The sequence below is a fragment of the Chenopodium album genome, chromosome 22 (genome assembly GCF_948465745.1).
Source record: "Chenopodium album chromosome 22, dcCheAlbu1.1, whole genome shotgun sequence".
NCBI classification, from domain to species: Eukaryota; Viridiplantae; Streptophyta; class Magnoliopsida; order Caryophyllales; family Amaranthaceae; genus Chenopodium; species Chenopodium album.
The window spans coordinates 32,816,524-32,838,835 of NC_137855.1; the positions used below are offsets into that span (position 1 = coordinate 32,816,524).

The window sequence follows — 22,312 nt, forward strand, 5'->3', positions numbered from 1 at the left end:
TTTTATTAATATTTACTTTTTATAATTTTTCAATGTCGAGGATTAGATATCAATCATTTAAATAGTGCGTTGACAAGCATGATAAAAGAAAGGTCTCAACTTGTCAAAAAAAAAAAAAAAAAAAAAAAAGTCTCAACTAAACAAAAACAGAGGTAGTATGTAATTAGATAGCTATGAAGTCAATGAAAATTTTAAAAGTAGGTCCAATGGAAAAAAGTGTCTCCCCATTTAGCATCTTATGATGAATTACAAGTACCATTCTTGCTAATATATGATGATCTTGCGAACGAGTGATAATGTTGCTAAGTTTCAATGCTTTCCTCAACGTGCCTAAGGCTAATAAAAAAATTCATTATGAGGCAAAAAAATGAGACGAAGAGAGTAGTATACCTCATACAACCATTAGAAAAATGAATAAGAATGAGACATAATTTGGTTAAGGTTACAAGAAAAACCCATTCAAATGACGATCTAACATAACATGGGCATGTCAAAATAAACTTAGCATATGTATATTATGTTGTAAATTAAGGAGTAGTCTATTACAAATAGTATAAAAATATTAAGCAAGATCGAAAAATTGATCTCACAAAAAGGAGTGAGTACGGTGTGTCGTGAAGCAAATTCACTGACTTAAAAACGAAATTCCGATGCAACCGGGGTGCTCAATTGTATTCGTCGGCACGTTCCCTAAGGTTAACACACTACTTTCACTCAAAGGCACTTTTGGGTGGAAGGTTGGAGCCAAGTAACTTATGCGGTTATGCCCAATATAGAATATGTGTTAAGCTTGTGTTTGATATGTATTTCTTAACTGTGTGTAACATAATAAAGACTTTTACTATTTATAGAAAAACATAGAAGAAGAATCCCATCAAACGTCAAGGGAGATGAATAATCAAATTGATGGTGGTAATTAATCGCCTTTAAAATTCTCATAAAAAGGGAGGGTTATAAGAGTTACACAAGATTATAACGTTGGTGATTTATCACCTTAAACTTCTACTTAAATGAGGTGATATGTGAGAATTATTCAATTGAAGTTAAGAATGGGAAGTAACATCTTGAATTCCCTTTCTTTATTCCAACATATTATACATCATGCTTTCTTAATTTTTTATAACTCATAGTTGTCATAATTAAACTTACACCAACAATCTAATAATCGATTTTTTATCTAAATATACTCCCTTGGTGATCATAATTCAAACTTTGATGTACCCCACATGTTTCATATTAGACACTTTAGTAATAGTTTTAATATCATAAGCAATCCAACACCTTGAAGTTTCTTGATGGTAGAAATATCCCAAACACTTGCAATCTTTAGTACATTTCATCCCACAAGCATCAATTGTCATAGGACCATCACCTTTAGTAAACTTACTTAAGAAATGTTCAACCCCTTCAAGTTTATAGTAATTTTTACTACCACAACTTGGCTTTGGTTGCTCACACTTCTTGCTCCACCCTAGTAGCCCTTTAGGTGTAGGGCATGCCACACATTGGCTATCCTCATCGCATAACCCGAATTTCCCACACTTTTCAGGTAACTGGCACTCGGTTTCCCATAGCCCATAAGGCGAGGTCCTAGCAAACAATGTAAAGGTCACTTCCCAAGCGGCCCAATCTACCTTATCTGAGAAAGTGTACACCCTTAAATTCCCATCGATCCCAACCCTTAACATGGACAATGTGCTATTATATTTCGGCCTTGCAATCACCGCGTCACCTCCAATTGATCCATCTACACTTTGATATGCAAATGTTATATCATAAGCATAGTTATCATCATTTTCAGGGGAGCAACTAAACGTTACTTCTTTAAGGGAGCTTTTGGCAAGATCTAGCATACTAAAGTACAAAAGTGGTTTTGGGCTATTTGGGCTTTTATAATACATTGTTAATACCCTTGGTTCCATGACAAAAGAGTAAGGCCCATTAGAATTAACTTCAGCCGAGGCCCGACTTACGAGCTTAGTAGGCCCACCAAGTCTAAGAGATTGGCCCACTAAGAGAGTATCAGTAGGAAAATCAAAACTTTGCCAAATAAATTTACCCTTAACATCATGTAACACCATGTTACCATTAGGAAGTAACTTGAACCCTACGACACCCTTGTTGGCTGTATTGGTTTGCCAAGCGATCCGGCCATCGGCGTTAGCCAATACGAGGTTGCCATCTGTCCCGAGGGAGAATGTCGCGTTTTCACCAACCGGGTTGCCCCGATTAGCCTCCCAAACCCATCGGAAAAGTGACTCGGACCGAACCAAACCCATACGTAGTGCAAGGGTGTATGCATTTGGTGTAGTGTTGTAAAAACATAGTTGAAATGGGCTAGAAAATATGTCTAGGGTACGATAATTGCCATCGTATTCGACTATGTAATCGCCGAAATCACCTTGGTTGACATGCTTGAATGTAGAAGAGGGAGGAACTTGAGCTTGAGATAAGGATAATATGAGAAGAAGAGAAAGAATTGGTAACAAAGATGTGAAGAGAGTAGACATTTTTATTTTTTTGGTTATTGTATATAAGTAAGACCATATCTTAGTGTATGAATTTATAGACAATAATATCATCAAGTGGACACACCTAAATTAGCTAGTCATCATTAATGAAGAGCTGGACGACAATTTCTTTGTTATAAGCTGGTAAGATAATGGCAAAATATTTTTTTTTAAAAAAATTCAATTAATTATATTATAATGTGTTATTAGCAACTTGTTTGGTTACTCGAGTGAAGTACATAGTTTTTTTTTTTATGTATAAACTACCTCTGTTACCTTTTAATTGTAACATATTGACTTATATGCTATTCACCAATTACCTTTTTTTAACATCATTTTACTAATTAAATATGGAGTCTTATTTTATTATACTAGTAAAATATACAGTAGGCAATAGAGTGTAAGGCCTTGTTTGATTCACCTTAATTTTGCTGAACTGAAATTATTTTTACTGAACTGAACTTATTTTTACTGAACTTAAATTATTTTTACTGAACTGAAATTATTTTTACTGATTTTCTATTATAATTCTTCTTTAACTAAACTTAATTTTACTGAACTAAACTTATTTTTACTGAACTGAAATTATTTTTACTTAATATTATTTTTTTAAGGTGAAGAGAACATGGCCTAAATAAAGACATTAACAATGAAAGTTGTGTGTTGACAAACGTAAAAGTCAAACTGCTGCGATTAATCTAAAACGAAAATAGAATAAAGATTTTTCTTAACTTTAATGTCTAACTTATATTAGAAAAGATAAGGGAATTTTTACCCAAACATGCTAAGGCCCTGTTCAGTTCACCTTAAAAAAATAATATTAAGTAAAAATAATTTCAATTCAGTAAAAATTAGTAACTCTAAAGAAGAAATATAATAGAGAATCAGTATAAATAATTTCAGTTCAGTAAAAATAATTTCAGTTCTCAGCAAAAATAATTTCAGTTCAGTAAAAATAATTTCAGTTCAGCAAAAATAAGGTGAATAGAACAGGGCCTAACATGACAATACCCTGAACTCCTAAAGTCAAAGATCTATTATAAGATCTTATTAAGTGAGTCATACTTTTATTTCATATAGTTTTAAGCTAGTCCATAAGTAAATACTACGTACTAGATAAGTGAAACTAATCCATAGTTTACTAATACTCCACTAGCTTAATAATTTTATAAGGAAAAATCATATGAATGGGTAATTGGATATGCACAAAAATGTGATACAATAATTGTAAGTGGTCCACCGACAAGCAACTGGTATATCCTAAAAATCTGTTTTGAGTCGCCATCCAATATTGACATAGTCATCTTAATTCGTTTCCAAATTCCAATATTGACTCATATTTTCAGAATTGGTGGTGTCCATGGAATGATGCGAATATAAAACAAGAGCATGATTATTCAATTTGTACTTGGTTGCAAATGGATTTCTAGTTAGTTTTAATTTTTGTAAGGAGTAAAGTTAAAGGTAGATAAATGAAAGGAAAAATTGATAAAAATAATTTTATTGGTCCCAAGTGACCGGTAACCTGTTAAACAGGTAACACACACACACACGGGATCCGGTGAGAACGCCTTTATATGTGAGAATACTATACTTATGTGAGAACACTTTAAAATTTAGAACATTAGAAGAACTTTTTAGAACATATGCAACAATTTTTAGAACTTTTTGTAGCATAGGTTTTAGAACAAAATGCCTACAAATTTAGAACCTAGACTCAATGATTCTTAACATATGTAATATTTCTTAGAAGAATAAACTTAGCTTTACTGAATATAGTTTTAATTTGAACACGATACTCAAATCTTAAGACCTTGAACTCGAAAACAAATGTGAACATATGCAATCGTTTTTAGAACATATGCAACGTATTTTAGAACATCTGTAATAGTTTTTAGAACATGCTTACATTTTCTTGAACATTATTCGTTAATATTGAACAGGAATTGAAATTCGATTTTTACTACGAAGTGATTTGAAATCCATTTATTATTGATTTTTAATGTAACATAAAATTGCTGAATTGTTGTTTTGTTTCTTAAATCAAGTAAAATTCCATGAAATTTAAAACTCTATATAATTTGCCCAATTTGATTGATTTGGATGAAAAAAAAAATTGACTTCACATATTAAAGTGTCAATTAAGCTTGCTTTACCTTTGATTAAGCTTCACAACTTGAATTCTCGATTGTAATTACTCAGAAGTTGATACAAAATACACAAAATTCTTAAGCATGTGGTGATGGTGGTTGTCGTGGGAGAGGAGAGAGATTGGTAGCCATGATGGTGGGAAGAAGAGAAAGAGTGTTGGTGGTAGAGGTGGCGACGTAAAGGCTATATAACATGAGGTGGTGGTGACGGAGAACCTAGAGATTGGATAGTGTTGGTGGGGAGAAAAGAGAGAATGTTTGAGGTTGAAGATGGTAGGTTGGGTTAAAATTGAAACCTCAACATTAACATTTTTTTATCACAAATGTGCGTGGGAAGTTGTGAGACATGTGATGGTGGCAGTGGTGGTGTTTGGGAGAGGAGAGAGAATGTTGAGGTTGAGGATGATGGGTACGTATAGTTTATTTTCAGAACATCTACCTTAACATATTAGAACATACATGTGTTCTCACATATAAAGTGTTCTCATATAAGAGAGGTGTTCTCATATGAGCCTCTCCCTATATAAAATAAAATTTAGAACATGGAAAAAAAAATTAGAACATAGGTAAAATTTTAGAACATAAGCAGGATTAATTTAGAACATAAGCTGAAAATATTAGAACATAAGAAAAATAATTTAGAAGATAGCAAAAATTTAGAACATAAGCAATCAAAAAAGTTAGAACATAAGAAAAATAATTTAGAATATAATTTAGCAATGCATCCTTAGAATAAGTTAGCAATGCATCCTCAGGGAAGGTTCAAGCTTGAGGAAAGGAAGTGGCGAGATTGGTTGGTTATTGAAGGGTGCTATAATTTATCGTTTCATCCTTGTCATTGATTTGTGATATATAAATTGAGTTTTGAATTAAAATGATTTTGGTTTTCAATTTAATCACTTGGTTGAACAAATTGGTTTGGAAGTTTTTGAGTCGGCTTTGTAGGTATGCCTTCTGAAAACCTTCACGAGACCATACTCGTCCACTAGGGTAGCCTAGGGGTTTAAAGGGCTTGTTGCATATACCAAATGCAATCGTGATTCCTACGACAGTGAGTATTAGGATTTATTACTTTCTAGGTTAGTTTTGTTTTCTTTCCTCGAGGACAAGTAAAGGTTAAGTGTGGGGAAATTTGATAACACATTTATATACTCATTGTTATATGTTATATTTGAGTGTTTCTATCATATTTTCTCTATATATTTAATCTTTTATAGCTATATTTCTTTATATTTCGATGTTGCTCTCCTCGTGCTCTCTTTCTTTATTTTGTAGGATTTACGCGTAAAAGAGCACCTTTTCAAGCTAAGTGAGCTAGGAGCATGTAGGAGATTACGAGCCCAACATCATATGGTCACATTCCAAGCTTGAAGTTGTTTTCGAAGGAGTATTGCGTAGAAATTGCCTATCCTTGGCTTGGTCGTGGCTTGTTGCATTAAGCTTTGGCCTGGTCGTGGCTCTTCCTTTTATGCCCAAGTGAAGCCTACCAAGATCAGTAGACACCACGGGTTGGCCGTGGCAAAGTCCCAGCAGCTTTGGGTAACCCGTGGCTATCACCTGACGAAGCATCGAAGCCAAGTTTGAGGCGGTTTGGAAGACCTATTTTAGGAAACTTCTTTACTTATTCCTAGGGATATAAATAGGCTTTGGTTAGGCATATTAGACGACTTTTTTTGGACTCGTTAAATTGAGTTGAAGAATTCTACAATTCCCTTCAATTTTAGATTTACTTTGTTCAAGATTTCATCTTCAATTCCATTAATTCAAGTATTTCTTCTTTCTTATATTATTATGTCTTTTGATTATTTTGTTAATTTAATTATGAGTGAGTAGATTTATATTCTAGGGTTAGGTTGAACCCTAGTTATGAGTAATGCATGATTTCCCCCAATTCCTTATTTAATTAGATTAATTGCTTTGCTTATTGAATTGTGCTAATTTATCAATGTTAGGTTAGACGTAATTTGATATTGATTGAACCAAGTATCTTATTTATCAATGGAAGTTGAGATTAGATGGTTTGATTAAATTCAATAAGGGCATGAAATTCTCCATGGAAATAGGTAGGATGGATTGCTAGGATTTTATGGATGTTGAGTTTAATGTCTCTAAATTGCATGATACCATGGAAATAGGTTTGATTGGATTCTAGAGAAGCCATAAATACTCGGAAGGGGTTTATTGGTATTTTCAAGGGCACGTCCTTCCTTTGAGTATTATTATTTTGATTAATTGGGGTAGGGATTTATCTTTGCATTATTCATACTAGTGGTGATACTTAACTCTGGATGTTTTTATTAATTGATTTATTTCATCTTGATTCTTCTTGTTTATTTTGTTTAGAATTAGATTAGTTGAATATCACTATTGATTGGTTACTTGCTTAGTAGTTACTTGAGTCTAATTAATTAGTTGAACCATAGTCTCTTGGGATCCGACCCTTACTTGCCCGTCTACATAGTAGTGGTCTTGTTAGGTTATTTTTATTAGGTACGTGACACGCCTATCAATAGCTTATATTACCAAAGCTTGTAATAGATTTGTAGTGTGCCCCTTGTATTTTAGTTCCTTTCTGTTAGCCTAGGTTGTAATTATCTCTTTATTTATATAGTTCTCATTGTCAAAAAATAAATAAAACATTTCCCTTATGCACATATGCCAATGCAAACTTTGACTGATGATATTTTTTTTATTAATTATAATAGTGGATTGCTAACTACCGCCATCCAAAATGATCACCAACGCCAACATTTGGTGTGAGTGGACAACCATGCCCTTACTACTTCACCACCTCTTATCCTCTCCGTCAAGCCACCAATTCTTCCGACCGGTAACAACCATCACTACCCTAACTAACGACCCGCCACACCCCCCTCAATGAGAACCCACTACCTTCCCTCGCTGGGCGAGAAGGTGGTGAGTTTTTTTTTTTTTTTTTTTTCCGGTAATCGCGGTAACCGGAGCCCAAAACCGGTTACCGTGGCTAATAGTTGGTTTTGGGCTCCGTTTACCACAATTGTAAAAAATAAAAAAACCACCACCTTCTATCAGGGACGGAAGGTGGTGGGTCGTCATTGAGGGGATGTGATGGGTCACCGGTCACGGTGGTGGTGCTCGTCGCCGATCAGGGTGGTGGTGTCAAGGAATTAGTGATTGGTGGCAAGAAGGAAGATAGTGGTGAAGTCGTAAGGGCGTGTTGTCCATTCACACTAAATGCAGGCGATTTTGATCATTTTTATTGGCGGCATGTAACACGAAAGAATATTATTTAAGGAGAGAAAGAGCAAAAGGTTAATGTTTGGCCACAACCTCTAGCTTAAATTAGAGCAGTCAAAAGCTGACCCTAACCCGACCTATTAACCGACCCGTCTGAACCCGAAAAAAAAATGATGACCCGAACCCGACCTAACCCGACCTGAAACCAACCCTAGACCCGAGTTGAACCGAGTATTTGAGACTCGAACCCGAACATTAACCGACCTAGAGACGACCCGACCCAAATGTAACCCTTAAATTATTGACCAGAACCGAACCCGACCTGAACGAAATTGACCCAAACCCGTTTTAACCCGTCAAAACCCGAATTCAACCTGACCTATTCCTAACCCGACCCGAATTCAACCCGACCTATTGAATTCGGGGGGTTGAATTTGGGTCGGGTAAGGAATAGGTCAGGTTGGTGGGTTGTCATTGAGGGGATGTGATGGGTCACCGGTCACGGTGGTGGTGCTCGTCGCCGATCAGGGTGGTGGTGTCAAGGAATTAGTGATTGGTGGCAAGAAGGAAGATAGTGGTGAAGTCGTTAGGGCGTGGTTGTCCATTCACACTAAATGCAGGCGATTTTGATCATTTTTATTGGCGGTATGTAACACGAAAGAATATTATTTAAGGACAGATAGAGCAACAAGTTAATGTTTGGCCACGATCTTTAGCTTAAATTAGAGCTGTCAAAAGCTGACCCTAACCTGACCTATTAACCGACCCGTCTGAACCCGAAAAAAATGATGACCCGAACCCGACCTGAAACCAACCCTAGACCTGAGTTGAACCGAGTATTTGAGACCCGAACCCGAACATTAACCGACTTAGAGACGACCCGACCCAAATGTAACCCTTAAATTATTGACTTGAACCGAACATGACCTAAATCGAAATTGACCGAAACCCATTTTAACCCGTCAAAACCCGAATTCAACCTGACCTATTCCTAACCCAACTCGAATTCAACCCGACCTGTTCCTAACCCGACTTTAACCCGACCTGCTACAAACTGACTCGAATTTCAACCCGACCTGTTACAAACCCGACCCGAATCAACCCGACTTGTTATTGACCCGACCCAAATTCAACCCGAATTGTTGTTGAATCAATATGTATCGGTCGTTATCTCATGTTGGTATTGGAATGGAAATTGAATCCTAACTCTATTCCTTCAATATTTCACTTTTAATAGGTTAGTTTCACAACATGTTTTTAGGGACGAAACATGTTTTCCGCAAATTATTGACTTGAATCGAACCCGACTCGAACCCGAGAATGACCCGACTTGGAAATGGCCCGTCTTGATTATAACCCGTAAATTATTGACTTGAACCGAACCCAACTTGAACCCGAGAATGACCCGACCTGATTATAACCCGTAAATAATTGACTTGAACCGAACCCGACTCGAACCCGAGAACGACCCTAACTCGTTTAAACCTGTAAAGACCCGAATTTAACCCGACCTATATTTCACCCGAGCCGAATGTAACCCGACCTAAACTCGACCCAAACCGAACCCCGACCCACATATGTTATGACATTAACCCGTATTGACCCGACCCAAGATGACCCGACTCAAACCCGACGTGTTTACCCAAACTGACAGCTCTAGCTTAAATCCATAAACCCGATCTCGATCCAAATATTTTCGAATCAAATCAAATACCAAATTAATAAATCGGAGTCGGTTCTTGCTTAAATAACGTGTATAAATTACAATATTTCAAATAAAGTCCATAATCCCGGTTGCAAGAACTTCGTGTGAAGTAGACGGCAGACTAAACCCCATCTCCATTCTCCGGTCTACCTCTGCTCCGCCGCCGTGTTCCTGCTCAACCCAACTCTGCAATTTTTGGGAAAGATATTATGCTGCTAGTATTTAACACTACTATATTCTTTCATTATTTCAGCCATGTTCAGGTTTGTTGTCTTTTCATCTTTTTTCATGACTCTTTCTATGGTTTTATGTTGCTTTGACTATTATTTTTAGTTGGTATTTTTTTTATTTTGAAGGTTTTTGGGTTTTGGGTTGATGCAATACAGTATGCTGCTAGTCATATTGAGGTTTTATGAGATTTGTTGGTGATTAATGTTTGTTATTTCGATTGAGTGGTATGATAATTGATCTGGGTATTTTTGGTTTTGTACATTGAATGATTTGTTATTGATTTAGTAGAGTATGCTTAGTCTGATAGTTGTAGAATAAATTTGAAACCAAAATTTAAGTAGTAGTATTGTAGCTGAAACTAATCTGATATGAGGGTTTGAATTAATGGGGTTGGAATTAAAATTTTGTGCTTGATTTACAAATTAAGATCAGTTTAACAGTTTGAGAGGGGAAGCCGGGTGTGGTTTTGAAATGGGGTTGCAACTCTTGCAAGCTTGCAACCCCATATTGTATTATGTAGAGTAGTAACAATCTGTTTGTTAAGTGGTATTATATGGTGGTAATGGGATTTAGTTTGTTCATATATTTGTATGAGAAATTAATGTCCATTTTCAGGGTAATGTCATCTCTTTTCCTTCACAAATTTCCATTACCATCCATTACCAATCGAGTGTGGTATTGGGCAGTAATGGATATTTTTGAAGGAAAACACAATTTTGAGGATGAACTTGCATTACTTTAGAGATGATGTTATTTTGCTTGCCCAATTTTGTTTATATTCAGTCACATTATGGCTATTTATAACCAGCTACCAAACACGTGGCAAGAAAATCGATGTGATTGGTTATCAAAAGGAGTATTTCTTGATCAACTTTTGCTTCCCTGTGGGGTTGAGTCATTGATTACCTCCCACCCCCTCACACCTATTTCTCCATTAGTATGGTTGATTTGTTAAACTTCTACTTACTGTTTAACCCTAGACTTTTTAAGTTGAGTAACTTGAGTTGTTGAAGCCTAATTTTCTGTAGTTTGTTGCTGTATTCATTTTCAGTGCTGAATAAGACATTACTTTCTTCATTTCATATTGTCTTCACATATAAGTCCATTACTTACTAAAGCTTCAAATTGCTATTGAGCCCTGACCTCTATTTCATATTGATTTCAGTGGTTTGAGCAAGCAGCAAGCATTGCTACATCCAATTCATTAGGATTTGATGATCTTTATATGTATGACCTGTTGTTCAATATCAAAGAACATAGCTAAAGTTGAAAAACAGTTTTTATGAATAGGGATAGGTTTTGAAACTAAACGGGGTATGGATCCCATGAGTAATTGGAATACACATGTTCAACTTATGGCTACTGACATTTTTTAACATCACATTTGTGGATGGGAATGTGGGTAGATAAAAAATTGTTGTTACTCCCATCTTGCATCATATCTATAGAATCAATGACCTGGTCTTTGTCAACCAATTTCCATCCATATTCAATAATATAAGAATGTTAGATGGTGTATGAGAAACTCCCTCCATCCTAAAATATATTTCCTATTATGATTGAGCATGCATAGTTTGAGTTTATAGTAGGGATTGTACCTTTTTTCTGCTAGATGTTGTTAAAATGATAGTAAAAGAAAAAAATGATTGCGGTATAGAGAGTTAGTGAAGGCCACACATCACATGAAATGTAAAGTGAGTGTGAGAAAGAGAGATAGAGAAGGGGTTTTAACGAATGGGTGAGAGTACTAAAAACTATTTAAGGTAACATGACAATTGTTTTGGTAATGACCAATGTAACATACATACATTTGTTAGAGGATGGAGGGAGTATGTATCTCTTGATTAACATATTGTCAATATGATAAATTGACAAATCATGCTTGGCTTTAAGGTTTGCTGAATCTTATTTAATATCAAGTGCAGAATCACATTTTGGGGTTAGTTTCTGAAGGTAGAATCTAAAGATGCAGAACACACACAGGGATGTCATATGTGTCAAAGCAACAATCCTTAAGAGAGTTGTGGAACATGTGATTAGAGTCAATTTGTTAGAACATCTATGAAGCAATTGTGTTGGTTTAAATTGTAAAGCAGATTTCAGTTAATAGGGATTTGGACTTCATAATGCCAAATTGGTCATTATCGAGAGATGACAGTATTGATATTAAACGTACTTAGCTAAACTGTGGGATTTAAATGCTCTTTTATGGATATTCATTGTGGACGTAGAATAAATTTGGCTTTCTCTCTCTCTTTTTCTTTTTGTCTCTATTTTTAAATCCTTGTGATTAATACTTTTGATACTTAACTTCCTTATCAACAAGGTATTCCATTATTATGTTTAACATGACAAACTTCAATTCTCTTTACCTTCAAATTAATATGTATGTGATTAGGTAGTAAAGAGAAGGTATTGCCTCATCTACCACAATAAAAGAGAAAAAAAATTCGGAGTCTTGAATCTCTCTCATATTGAATCCTTAGGAATGCGAAACATGCTTTGAGCCCTAGCCAAGCTTGCTTTGTATTTTATGCACCAAAAGTGTTTATTAATGCAAGTATTTAAGTAGCTTTAATCTTCTACAAAAGAAATACTCTTATTCTTCACAACTGAACTTTTATTTATTAAAATATTATTTTTATTTGGTAACAACTGTAACTTTCCTGCATTTTCATATTTGAATTTGATTCTCAAAGGTGATTATCTTGAAGCCACAAACTATCATCATCCATCTTGAAACTTCTACCAATTAAGTCCTTTGCAAGGTTGGGGGGTGAGGGAGTGGAAGTTGCCAAATCTGATATTTGACGACCATTACTATCAAAACAATTTATTCAGCCACTCAAGGTATTTCCAACTTGATTAAAGGATTCTACAAAAGAGAATCTAGAAATTAAAACAAATTCTTCCATGTAAGAACCTTCTGTGATGTCCAAATTCTGTAAACTTCAAACAACATTTAAGGATGGTAAAACCCTTTCCATCAAACCAATAGGAAAATTAATCTACCATTTGTTTCTTTCTTGGACGTGTTCAACCAAAATATTAGCATAGTACTCCAATTTGAAAGTTTATGCTTTGTTAACTCATAATTGAACAAACAGGCCACAACAACCAAATGACCTAAAGGCTAAAGATCAAAACAGGAGCAAACCAATTTGTGATAAAAAAATTATAGGGTTAGGGAGTGGTTCAGCATGCCATAGGAGTGAATAACAATTTTAGAAAGTGATTGAAACAAAGAATGAAATAAGGTGATAAATTCAAATATTCCAAGCACTGAGGACAGTCAAGCAAGTAGAGTTAGAACCTGCCCAAATTGGAGGAAGAGGTGAAGGGAGATGCAGCAAACTTAACACAATTTTTTGGATCTTTGAAGGGTGAGAAAAACCTAGAATAAATTGTTGGTTGACTTGAGAGGGAGTGTTATATATTAACTTTTTATAAATTGATAGCGTCACTTGACAAACATATATTTCTGTCAGGGCCCTGTGCGGCTGTGCATACTCATCTACATTGAACTATCTATACGTTTTTCTTTATGATGAGTTCTTTTTTTATTGTTATTATTATTATTTTTTTTTTGCCTTGGTCTTATGGATTAATTTTGGTGTGATTAAAAAGTGAGGTTTTGAGATCTTTTTTCCATCTATGGCCTTAGGGAAGCTGGTGAGTTCTGGCAGTTTTAGGATTAAAAGCACAAATTTTACCATGGGAACCAAACACGTTTATAATATTAGTTTCTCTTGGGATACATTTGTTATTCTTTATGGTTAAGTAGGAAAGTAGGATTATAAGTAGCATTTAGATTTTACAGCGTAGGAGTTAAGGCAATGTAATATGACTACTTGCGTACCCATGGTTGCCAAAGGGTGTTTTTTGTTTGTTTTTCCTGTTTTGTTGCTTCACTTAGTTTTAGCGTGTATCATCATTACTTATACTGGAACTAGCTGGGGGTATTTAATTGCTTTAGTTTGTAGGATATTGACTTATTTCTTTTGTTATGTTATCTCAATGTTGTCTTGCCTTCATCTTCTTATAGATGCCTTAATTTATGGCTTTTTGTCTGGTCATCTGCCACTGCATGTATTGCATGCGTATATGGCATAAGCTTATAATAGCTCTTTATCATAGCTGTGCAGACATAAACAAACAACCATTTGTTATGGGCTTCAAGTACACGTCATATGGAGTTTCTTTATATATTTATAAGAATTGCTTATGCAATATTGGCCATGTAATTTAATGCAGAGCTGTGATATTTGGAAACGTTAAGAGAAGTGCACGTTCCTCTTCAAAAAGCCAAATCAGCAGATATTCAGAATTAAGAAGAAATGGACCCAATGTCATATATAGAAATTACCATTCTAAGTATCTGCCTTATTCAGAGTATAAAGAAACGCGATATCTTATTTGGAACAGATATCTCTTGAATGCAAGTAATTGTGTGAAGCATCATGCTCAAACAGCATGGAAGAGAGTTTCACAGAAACAGCTTTCTGGATCTCTGTTATTCGATAGACTTGTTAAAGCTTTCAGCTTGGTTTCAATGAGGTATCATGTTGTGATTAACGGTGCTTTTGGAATAATGTTTGGAGGTCTCACAATAGCACATGCAGCATGTGCCGATACAGATTGCTTACCCTCTGGCAACCTATCATATGTGTCTGCTGAAGATAGACAGGCCTTCATGACTATCCTTTTCTTAGCTATGCTAGAAGTTCTCGTTTTGCTAATAAGAGCTCTATATCTGGCAATTTTGTTCACACCAAGCATGTTAATGGCTCCATTTGCAGATACTTTTGGACCTGAATTCAGAAAATTATGGCTTCATATTGTCCATCAAACTCTAAGACAAGCTGGTCCAGCATTTATAAAATGGGGTCAGTGGGCAGCCACACGACCAGATCTATTCCCTGTTGATTTATGTTCTGAACTAGCAGAACTTCAAAGCAGAGCTCCAGAACATAACTTTGAGTATACAAAAAGCATTATTGAGAAAGCATTTGGTCGGGAGATCTCTGACATATTTGAAAGTTTTGAGACCATACCTGTTGCGTCTGGAAGTATAGCTCAAGTATACCGGGCATCTTTGAAGTTTCAATACCCTGGTCAAAAGGTCAAACCTATAGAAGTGGCAGTAAAAGTCAGGCATCCTGGGGTAAGTGAGTCAATCAGGAGAGATTTTGTTATCATTAATGCAGTTGCTAAGATGTCAAATTGCATTCCAGCGTTGAAGTGGCTAAGACTAGATGAAAGCGTGCAGCAGTTTTCTGTTTTCATGATGTCACAAGTTGACCTATCAAGGGAAGCTGCTCATCTGAATCGCTTCATATACAACTTTCGCAAATGGAAGGATGTATCCTTCCCAAAGCCTGTTTATCCGCTTGTTCATCCTGCTGTGCTAGTTGAGACATTTGAGGAAGGTGAGAGTGTGGCTCACTTTGTTGATGAACTTGAAGGACGTAACCGTATTAAAGCAGCTCTTGCTGACATTGGCACTCATGCCCTTCTGAAGATGATGTTGGTAAGAAGCATCATATTTTATATTCTTGGTAACCATATTAGTGGTCGACATTTTATTTGACAGTCCCCATTAGATATTTTAGTTATCTGTTTTCGTCATATATTCACTTTGCATATCAATGTTTTTTTTGTGGTATTGTATTACCATAAACTGTTCATAATCATCATGACTTAGACTTGTTAAAAAAATTCATGATGTCATGATGCCCCATTACTGCGTTGCAGCGCAGTTTGGGTGATAGATATGTTGCAGTGACTACAGCGCATCTTGGTTAAGTCTGGATTTTGTTAATTGCCAACATGCCATCAATATCATGCAAGTTTCTACAATATTGTTTCATGTAGCCTTGACATTTAATTGTTATTTTGTGTAGAGAAACTAATGGATTGTAAGGCATTATATGCTTATGCTGATTTTTTATTTTTTATTTTTTTTTTCAGGTAGATAACTTCATTCACGCAGACATGCATCCTGGCAATATTCTTGTAAGGGTAGCTCAGAACAAGTCTTCTCGAAAGCGGCTACTGAAGTCAAAGCCTCATGTTGTTTTCCTTGACGTGGGCATGACTGCAGAACTTTCTAAAAGTGACCAAATGAATTTGTTTAATTTCTTTAAGGCAGTTGCTTGTCGAGATGGGCGCACTGCTGCTGAGTGCACCCTGCGATTGTCAAAGCAACAGAGTTGTCCAGATCCAAAGGCCTTTATTAAGGTGAGCGTCTCGGTGACAATGGAATTAATACTTTCAATCATTTAGAACTTTGGAAGTAATAAAAAGGCTTTAGTTTCAATTTACTCTTTTTCTTGCATTTAATAGCATGCTATTCCCATGCCTGGTCAGCCATTTAGAATTTGTATCCATAGACCCTCAATCTAATTTATTTTTTTTTCTTCTCTATTTCTGTCTTTCCTCTTTTGGTGATATGGGGATGGATGAGAAGGTGGTTTAAAACTAAAATTTGAAGCATAAATCATGCACAAGATGTCCAAGTATTGAGAAAAATAGTGTTTTGGCATCTTCAGTTTTTGTGGCTCACACAGTCACATCAATCCCTCTCTCTACTTAGATATCCAAAACTTGGATATAAAAAGCTTTGACATTCCTTGTCTCATACAGTTGTCGATGCTGGTATTTTGTCTCTATGGATTATACATTATGACCTTAGTAGTTAGATGATATCTTGAGTGTGTCTTTGGCTATGTCCTTAATTTCGGTGTATTTAATCAATTATCAGGAGGTCAAGGAGTCTTTTGATTTCTGGGGTACTCCAGAAGGCGATCTTATTCATCCAGCTGATTGCATGCATCACTTGCTCGAGAAAGTCAGGCGTCACAGAGTTAACATTGATGGGAATGTCTGCACTGTAGTTGTTACAACTTTGGTCCTTGAGGTAATAAGTCTCTTCCTACATGTATGTGCACTCTATGACCAGAATATAGCAGCAACACAGAATATGGCATTTATTGTATCTGCGTTGTGATGCTTCTCATGGGATTTCAATCCTTCATATGATATATTTGATTTTATTGTCCTACTATTTGGTTAGGCAATGTAAATTCAGGCTAAAAATGCTTATACTGATGAAGAATCACCATATAATAGTTTTTATTTGATCTCCTATTAGTGGATATGCCCAGTTACCTTCTTCTGCTAATGATTTTGTGATTAGATACTGAAACTAAGTTTCCGATTAACAATGCTCTGCATATAAGCTGCATATAAGCTATCTGACTTTTCACATGTTGATATGCCTGCTCTGTGATCTTTTCATGGCTATCTAAATTTACTTTTGTTGATTAAGTAGATATGCCTGCCAGGCTGCTGTATTTTCCTGTTGCTCGCAACAAAATTTATGGCCTTTGTCCTTGTTGTAGGGTTGGCAGCGGAAGCTTGATCCTGGATATGACATGATGCACACACTTCAGACATTGTTATTCAAAGCTAACTTGGCAGAGTCCCTTGCATACACTATTGAAGGAATCATGGCCCCATAACAGCTTCTTCCTTGGCATTCAAGCACAATCTGTGGTAGTAAAACTACCCAACAATTTTGTAAGCAATAAGAGCAAAGCAACATCGGCCCACTTTCTTGCCTTGTGAACATTTTAATTTTCTGTACATATACCTGTTACTAGTGACTAGCGAAAGAGGTAGTGCCCTGAGGATGGGAAGAGTGGTGGTGGTGGCAGGGAGAGGTGGTTTGTGAATAGCTTAAAGTTATTGATATGGTCATTCTTTGCTACTTTTGGGTAATGACAAATGCCCTTTAGGAATCTAATTCATGAAGTATATTTACAGTATATAACAAAAATTCAAGATACAGAACTGTACTCGTCATTTGACTGAATTTTGAAGGTGTGCCGTCAACGTACCATCAAACACACCAAGTCTCGTACTGATTCCTCAGCTCCTAATTTCCCTTTTTCTTCAGGTGCTACAGCAACAATTGACTACATACTCGAACCAAAATTTGTTTCAAGAATTTATTCTTTTTTAGAGTAAAATCGTAGTCATTTCATGCAAGAATGACATGATGTGCTTTTGCCTTCTTAATACAACAATTTGTGCTATTGTAATATCTGGATATTTTCAAATTACAGCTTTATGTATTACAAAGTATCATACATATCTGAACTTAACTAAAGAAACAACTGAAGTATACCACTGATGTTAACTAGGTAAGATTATTTTATTGATGGAATATCAAGGAATCTTTGAAACAAAATATGATAGTGTAATTCTTTTATGCATACGTACAAAATTACAAACAATGGCAGATCTTAAACTAAAAGTTATGGGGATTAAGTTTTGAACATAAACCTCTAATTAAAATTATAGATATAATGTTGTAAGGTTCTGGAAACATAGTTTCCACAACTTTAGCACACGACTATCACGGAACAAATCTATTAATTAAATAAACAAGCAACATTGGTTTATAAATTAATTAAGTATAATTTATGTTTAATCAATTCTAAAATTTAATTAGTTATCTGCTAATTCCATGATTTGGTTACGTTTGGTTCGAGACCACGTACAAGTTACGATGCATCGCCTGGTTCAAGGCACGAATTTCCTCGAAATACAAGGATTGCATGCGCATTGCGCAATACCTCCTAAAATGCTTGTGTCCGGAGCTTGAAGTATCTCCGTAGAAATTTTATTATAAGAGTGTTGAACCGCCTGTTACATTGAACTGCAAACTTATACTTATCGTCTAGACTCGATAGATGTTAGCTCGTTGACTCTTTGTGGGTCAACAAAGGACTACACAAAAATATACACATTTATCAAGAATTTTATAAGAAGAAAAGGCATTATAAAATTTGAATAAAATAGTCACTCAATTTATGATTTACCCGCAAGTGCTGAAAATCTTTCGAGATTCTTAAGACTATAAGGTTGTGTAGCAATTTTCTTGATTAGACCCCAGGATTGTTGTATTCTATCATAACATTTTTTACTAAGGCAAAGTTGTTAAGAAAAACCTTTTAAAATCACCATTTTGCGAAAAAAAAACTTTTTAAAAGCTTTTTGGTTAAAAAAAACCACCACATTCATTTTTTTTGCGAGAGGAAACCTATTTCCTTAATTATCCTCTAATTAACTTAATTAGACTCTAATTTCCTCCCATTTCTTCTAATTAACTATTAACCCACCCAATTACTTAATGATTATATTTAATTTATACATAAAAAAGAACCACTACCTCAACCACCAACCAACCACCCTTCCCCTTCCCCCTCCCATTCAAGCAACACCCTCACCCACCGGACCGCTGCCCAGATCCTACCACCTCCGGCGACCTACCTCTACCGCCGTGGACCATCCCTTTCCCCCTTATCCCCATTGGCAACCACCACCACCCTTCGAATTTGTGGATCTTATATACTCAAACATGCTCAAATCAAGTCCAAATAAATTTCAATTTGTTTCTAAATCACCCTAGCATCACATACATACATAATCAAAGCCAAAACAAGCATCAATTGCAAGAAAGATGCACAAAATAAAAAACCCCCAAATCAATATTCTAGGGTTTTTCAAAATCAAGGGGATGGTTGTTGGGATGTGATTAGGGGGAAAGGGAGGGTCGTCTAGCGGTGGAGGAGGTCACCGGAGGTGGGGGATTCGGATAGCGGGTCCGGTGGGGGAGGGGTTGATTCCATGGGAGGAGGAAGGAGGAGTAAGGGGAGGGAGGAAGGGAGAAGGAAGGAGGGGGTGGTGGTTTTTTATATATATATTAATTAAATCTAACCGTTTGGCATCGTTGTGGTTTTCTGTTTTTTGGTTTTTTGTTTTTTAAAAGTATATTACATATGTTACATAATGGATCAAAAAATATTTAGACTTATTAAAATCATGATAATTTTGAAAACTGACAACAAAAAAGTGGAAACACCTTTTTCTTGTTTCCTGTTTTTGGTTTTTAGTTTTCAAAAAAACAGGAAACTGAAAACCAAAAATGATGCCAAACAAGCCCTTAGTAATTTGGTGGGTAAGAGGTTAATTAGAAGAATTTTGAGTTTAATTAAGTTAATTAGAGTGTAATTAGGGGAATAGGTTTCCTCTCACAAAAAAAAATGAACGTGGTGGTTTTTTTTTTAACCAAAAAGCTTTTAAAAGTTTTTTTTTTTTTTTTTTTTTTTTTTTTTTTTTTGCAAAATGGCGCTTTTAAAAGTTTTTTTTTTTTTTTACAAATTTGCCTTTAATTAACAACCATTATATATAATGATATAAAGTAAAAGGAACAATCTGTGAATCTTAAACTAAAAGGTATGAGGGGCCAACTTTCGAGCTTTAACCTCTGATTAAAATTATAGATATCTAGCTATTATCAAATAACAATGATCTGTGCGAATTAAAGTTTAAAGCAATAGGTTTAATCGACCTCACATAACTCTTGCATGCTTTTGTTACATTTTAAATTAATTTACACGAGGGAGCAATATGTGAGTTTGATTTACAAATTTAGTTTACACAAACTTATATGGGACAATAGATGAAACTATGAAAGTAACATATTACGATACACGTACAATATATGTACAGTATATGTACAAAAATAATAATTTGTATAATTTAAAAACATGTATTATTTTGGAATGAAATTTTTGATTTTGTAGTTGATAATTGTGAGTTGTGAAATAAATTTGTAATGCTATAGTTATTGTCACCAATGTTTTTGAGATGTCTTCCAACACCTTATTTCACCCAAAAACATTATGAGTCGGACAAATAAAGATCGAATACATATCAATCTACTTGTACTTCAATTCGTATATGATAGTATGTAATTGGTAATTAATTTACCCCAAAGGACTGAATGGATCCATAAGCTCATTCGAGAAAATATTGTTACTTGCAAAGTCCTTAAGTGATGATTGCATGTCCTACAATTAATTTGATTAAAACATGTTAGCTAGTTACAATTATTCTATATGAGATTAATATAAAAACGTATCACAAACTTGCTTTGCCGCCATAAAAAGTTGATATCCAACGTAAACGTGGACGAAAAATTTAAGTTTGAACTTAATAGTTGAGATGATTATCATGATGTAAGGTTCGATTATGATGGAAACATCGTATCGTTTACCAACCTTGGTGCATGACTAGCTCGAAACAAATTTGTTAATTAAATAAACAAGCAACATTGGTTTAAAAGGATATAGTGCATTAATTAAGTATGATTTATGTTTGATCAATTTTAAAATTTAATTTAGTTATTTGCTAATTCCATGATTTGGTTGTATTTGATTCTAGACCTTGCACACATACAAGTTTCAATGCATCGTTTATTTCAAGGCACGAATCTCCTTGAAATACAAGAATTGCATGCGCAATACCTCCTAAAATATTTATGTTCAGAGCTTGAATTATCTTCATACAACCTTCATTTACAAGAGTGTTAAACCGCCCGTTATGGTAAACCGCAAAGTTATACTTATCTGCTAGACTCGATATTAGCTCGTTGAGGGTCAACAAAGGACTACACAAAACTTATACATCGTATATATTTATCAAAGAATTTTACAAGAAGAAAAAACATTATAAAATTAGAATAAAATAATCACTCTATTTATAATTTATCCGCAACTATTGAAAATCGTTTCGAGATTCTTATGACTATAAGGTAATGCAACGATTTTCTTGATTAGATCCTTGAATTGTTGTAGTATATCATAACAATTTTTATTCACATTCTGTGTATAATGATACAAAGTAAGAAGGAATAGTGTAGTGAATCTTAAACTAAAAGTTATGAGGGGTCAAGTTTCGAACTTTAACTTCTAATTATAATTATAGATATCTAGCTATTGACAAATAACAATAATCTGATAAAAATCAAGTTTAAAACAATAGGTTTAATCGACCCCACATAACTCTTGTATGTTTGTTACATGCATTTAAAAGATGGACAATTAAATTAATTAACGCGAGGAAACAATATGTGAGTTCGATTTACAAATTTAGTTTACACAAATTATAAGAGTCAATAGACGAAAGCAACATATTACGATGCATGTACAATATAAGCATAAAAATAATATTTTGTATAATTTAAAAATATGTACTCCCTCCGTTTCGTAATGATGTTCTCACTTTCTATTATGAGTGTTTCAAAATGATCTTCCTACTTTCTATTTTAATTCCTCACTTATCTTTATTATTTTTCCATATTACCTTCATTTTAATGATCCATCCAAAAAAAATGGTCTCAACGTACTTTATTCTAAAATAATAAGTGGTCCTTATAAGGGATGGAAGTGGATCGGGTTAAATAGGAGACCCACTTGGAAGGGGATGGAGGTCGGTTTGGCGGGTGATGAGGCGGGGATGGGTTTAAAAAGAGTACCCGCCACGGGTGATGGGGCGAGTATGAATTTTAGAGTAAACATGTTCCATCCCCGCCCCACTCCATCACACGCCTCATATATGTCTTATACTAAATTTTTGAAAAGGTTGAA

General features: G+C 35.0%; 2 protein-coding genes across 2 annotated transcripts; one reads left to right on the forward strand and one right to left on the reverse strand.

Moving 5' to 3' along the window:
* Positions 1-821: 821 nt before the first annotated feature.
* On the reverse strand, positions 822-2,516 carry LOC145605362 (epidermis-specific secreted glycoprotein EP1-like). The gene has a single exon (XM_081661404.1). The coding sequence runs from the start codon at positions 2,508-2,510 to the stop codon at positions 1,206-1,208; it is 1,305 nt and encodes a 434-aa protein (XP_081517530.1). The 5' UTR covers positions 2,511-2,516; the 3' UTR covers positions 822-1,205.
* A 7,155-nt stretch (positions 2,517-9,671) lies between these two features.
* Positions 9,672-17,970, forward strand: LOC145604712 (uncharacterized). The gene is made up of 5 exons (XM_081660634.1): positions 9,672-9,844; positions 14,067-15,342; positions 15,783-16,052; positions 16,576-16,731; positions 17,216-17,970. Exons 1-5 carry the CDS (start codon positions 9,837-9,839, stop codon positions 17,333-17,335), a joined length of 1,830 nt encoding a protein of 609 aa, XP_081516760.1. The 5' UTR covers positions 9,672-9,836; the 3' UTR covers positions 17,336-17,970.
* Positions 17,971-22,312: the final 4,342 nt, after the last annotated feature.

Coding starts and splice junctions, on each gene's coding strand:
- LOC145605362 (XM_081661404.1), bottom strand. CDS start 2,510: ATGTCTACTCTCTTCACATCTTTGTTACCAATTCTTTCTCTTCTTCTC.
- LOC145604712 (XM_081660634.1), top strand. Junction 15,343..15,782: donor CCCTTCTGAAGATGATGTTG/GTAAGAAGCATC, acceptor TTTTTTTTTCAG/GTAGATAACTTCATTCACGC. Junction 16,732..17,215: donor TTACAACTTTGGTCCTTGAG/GTAATAAGTCTC, acceptor TCCTTGTTGTAG/GGTTGGCAGCGGAAGCTTGA.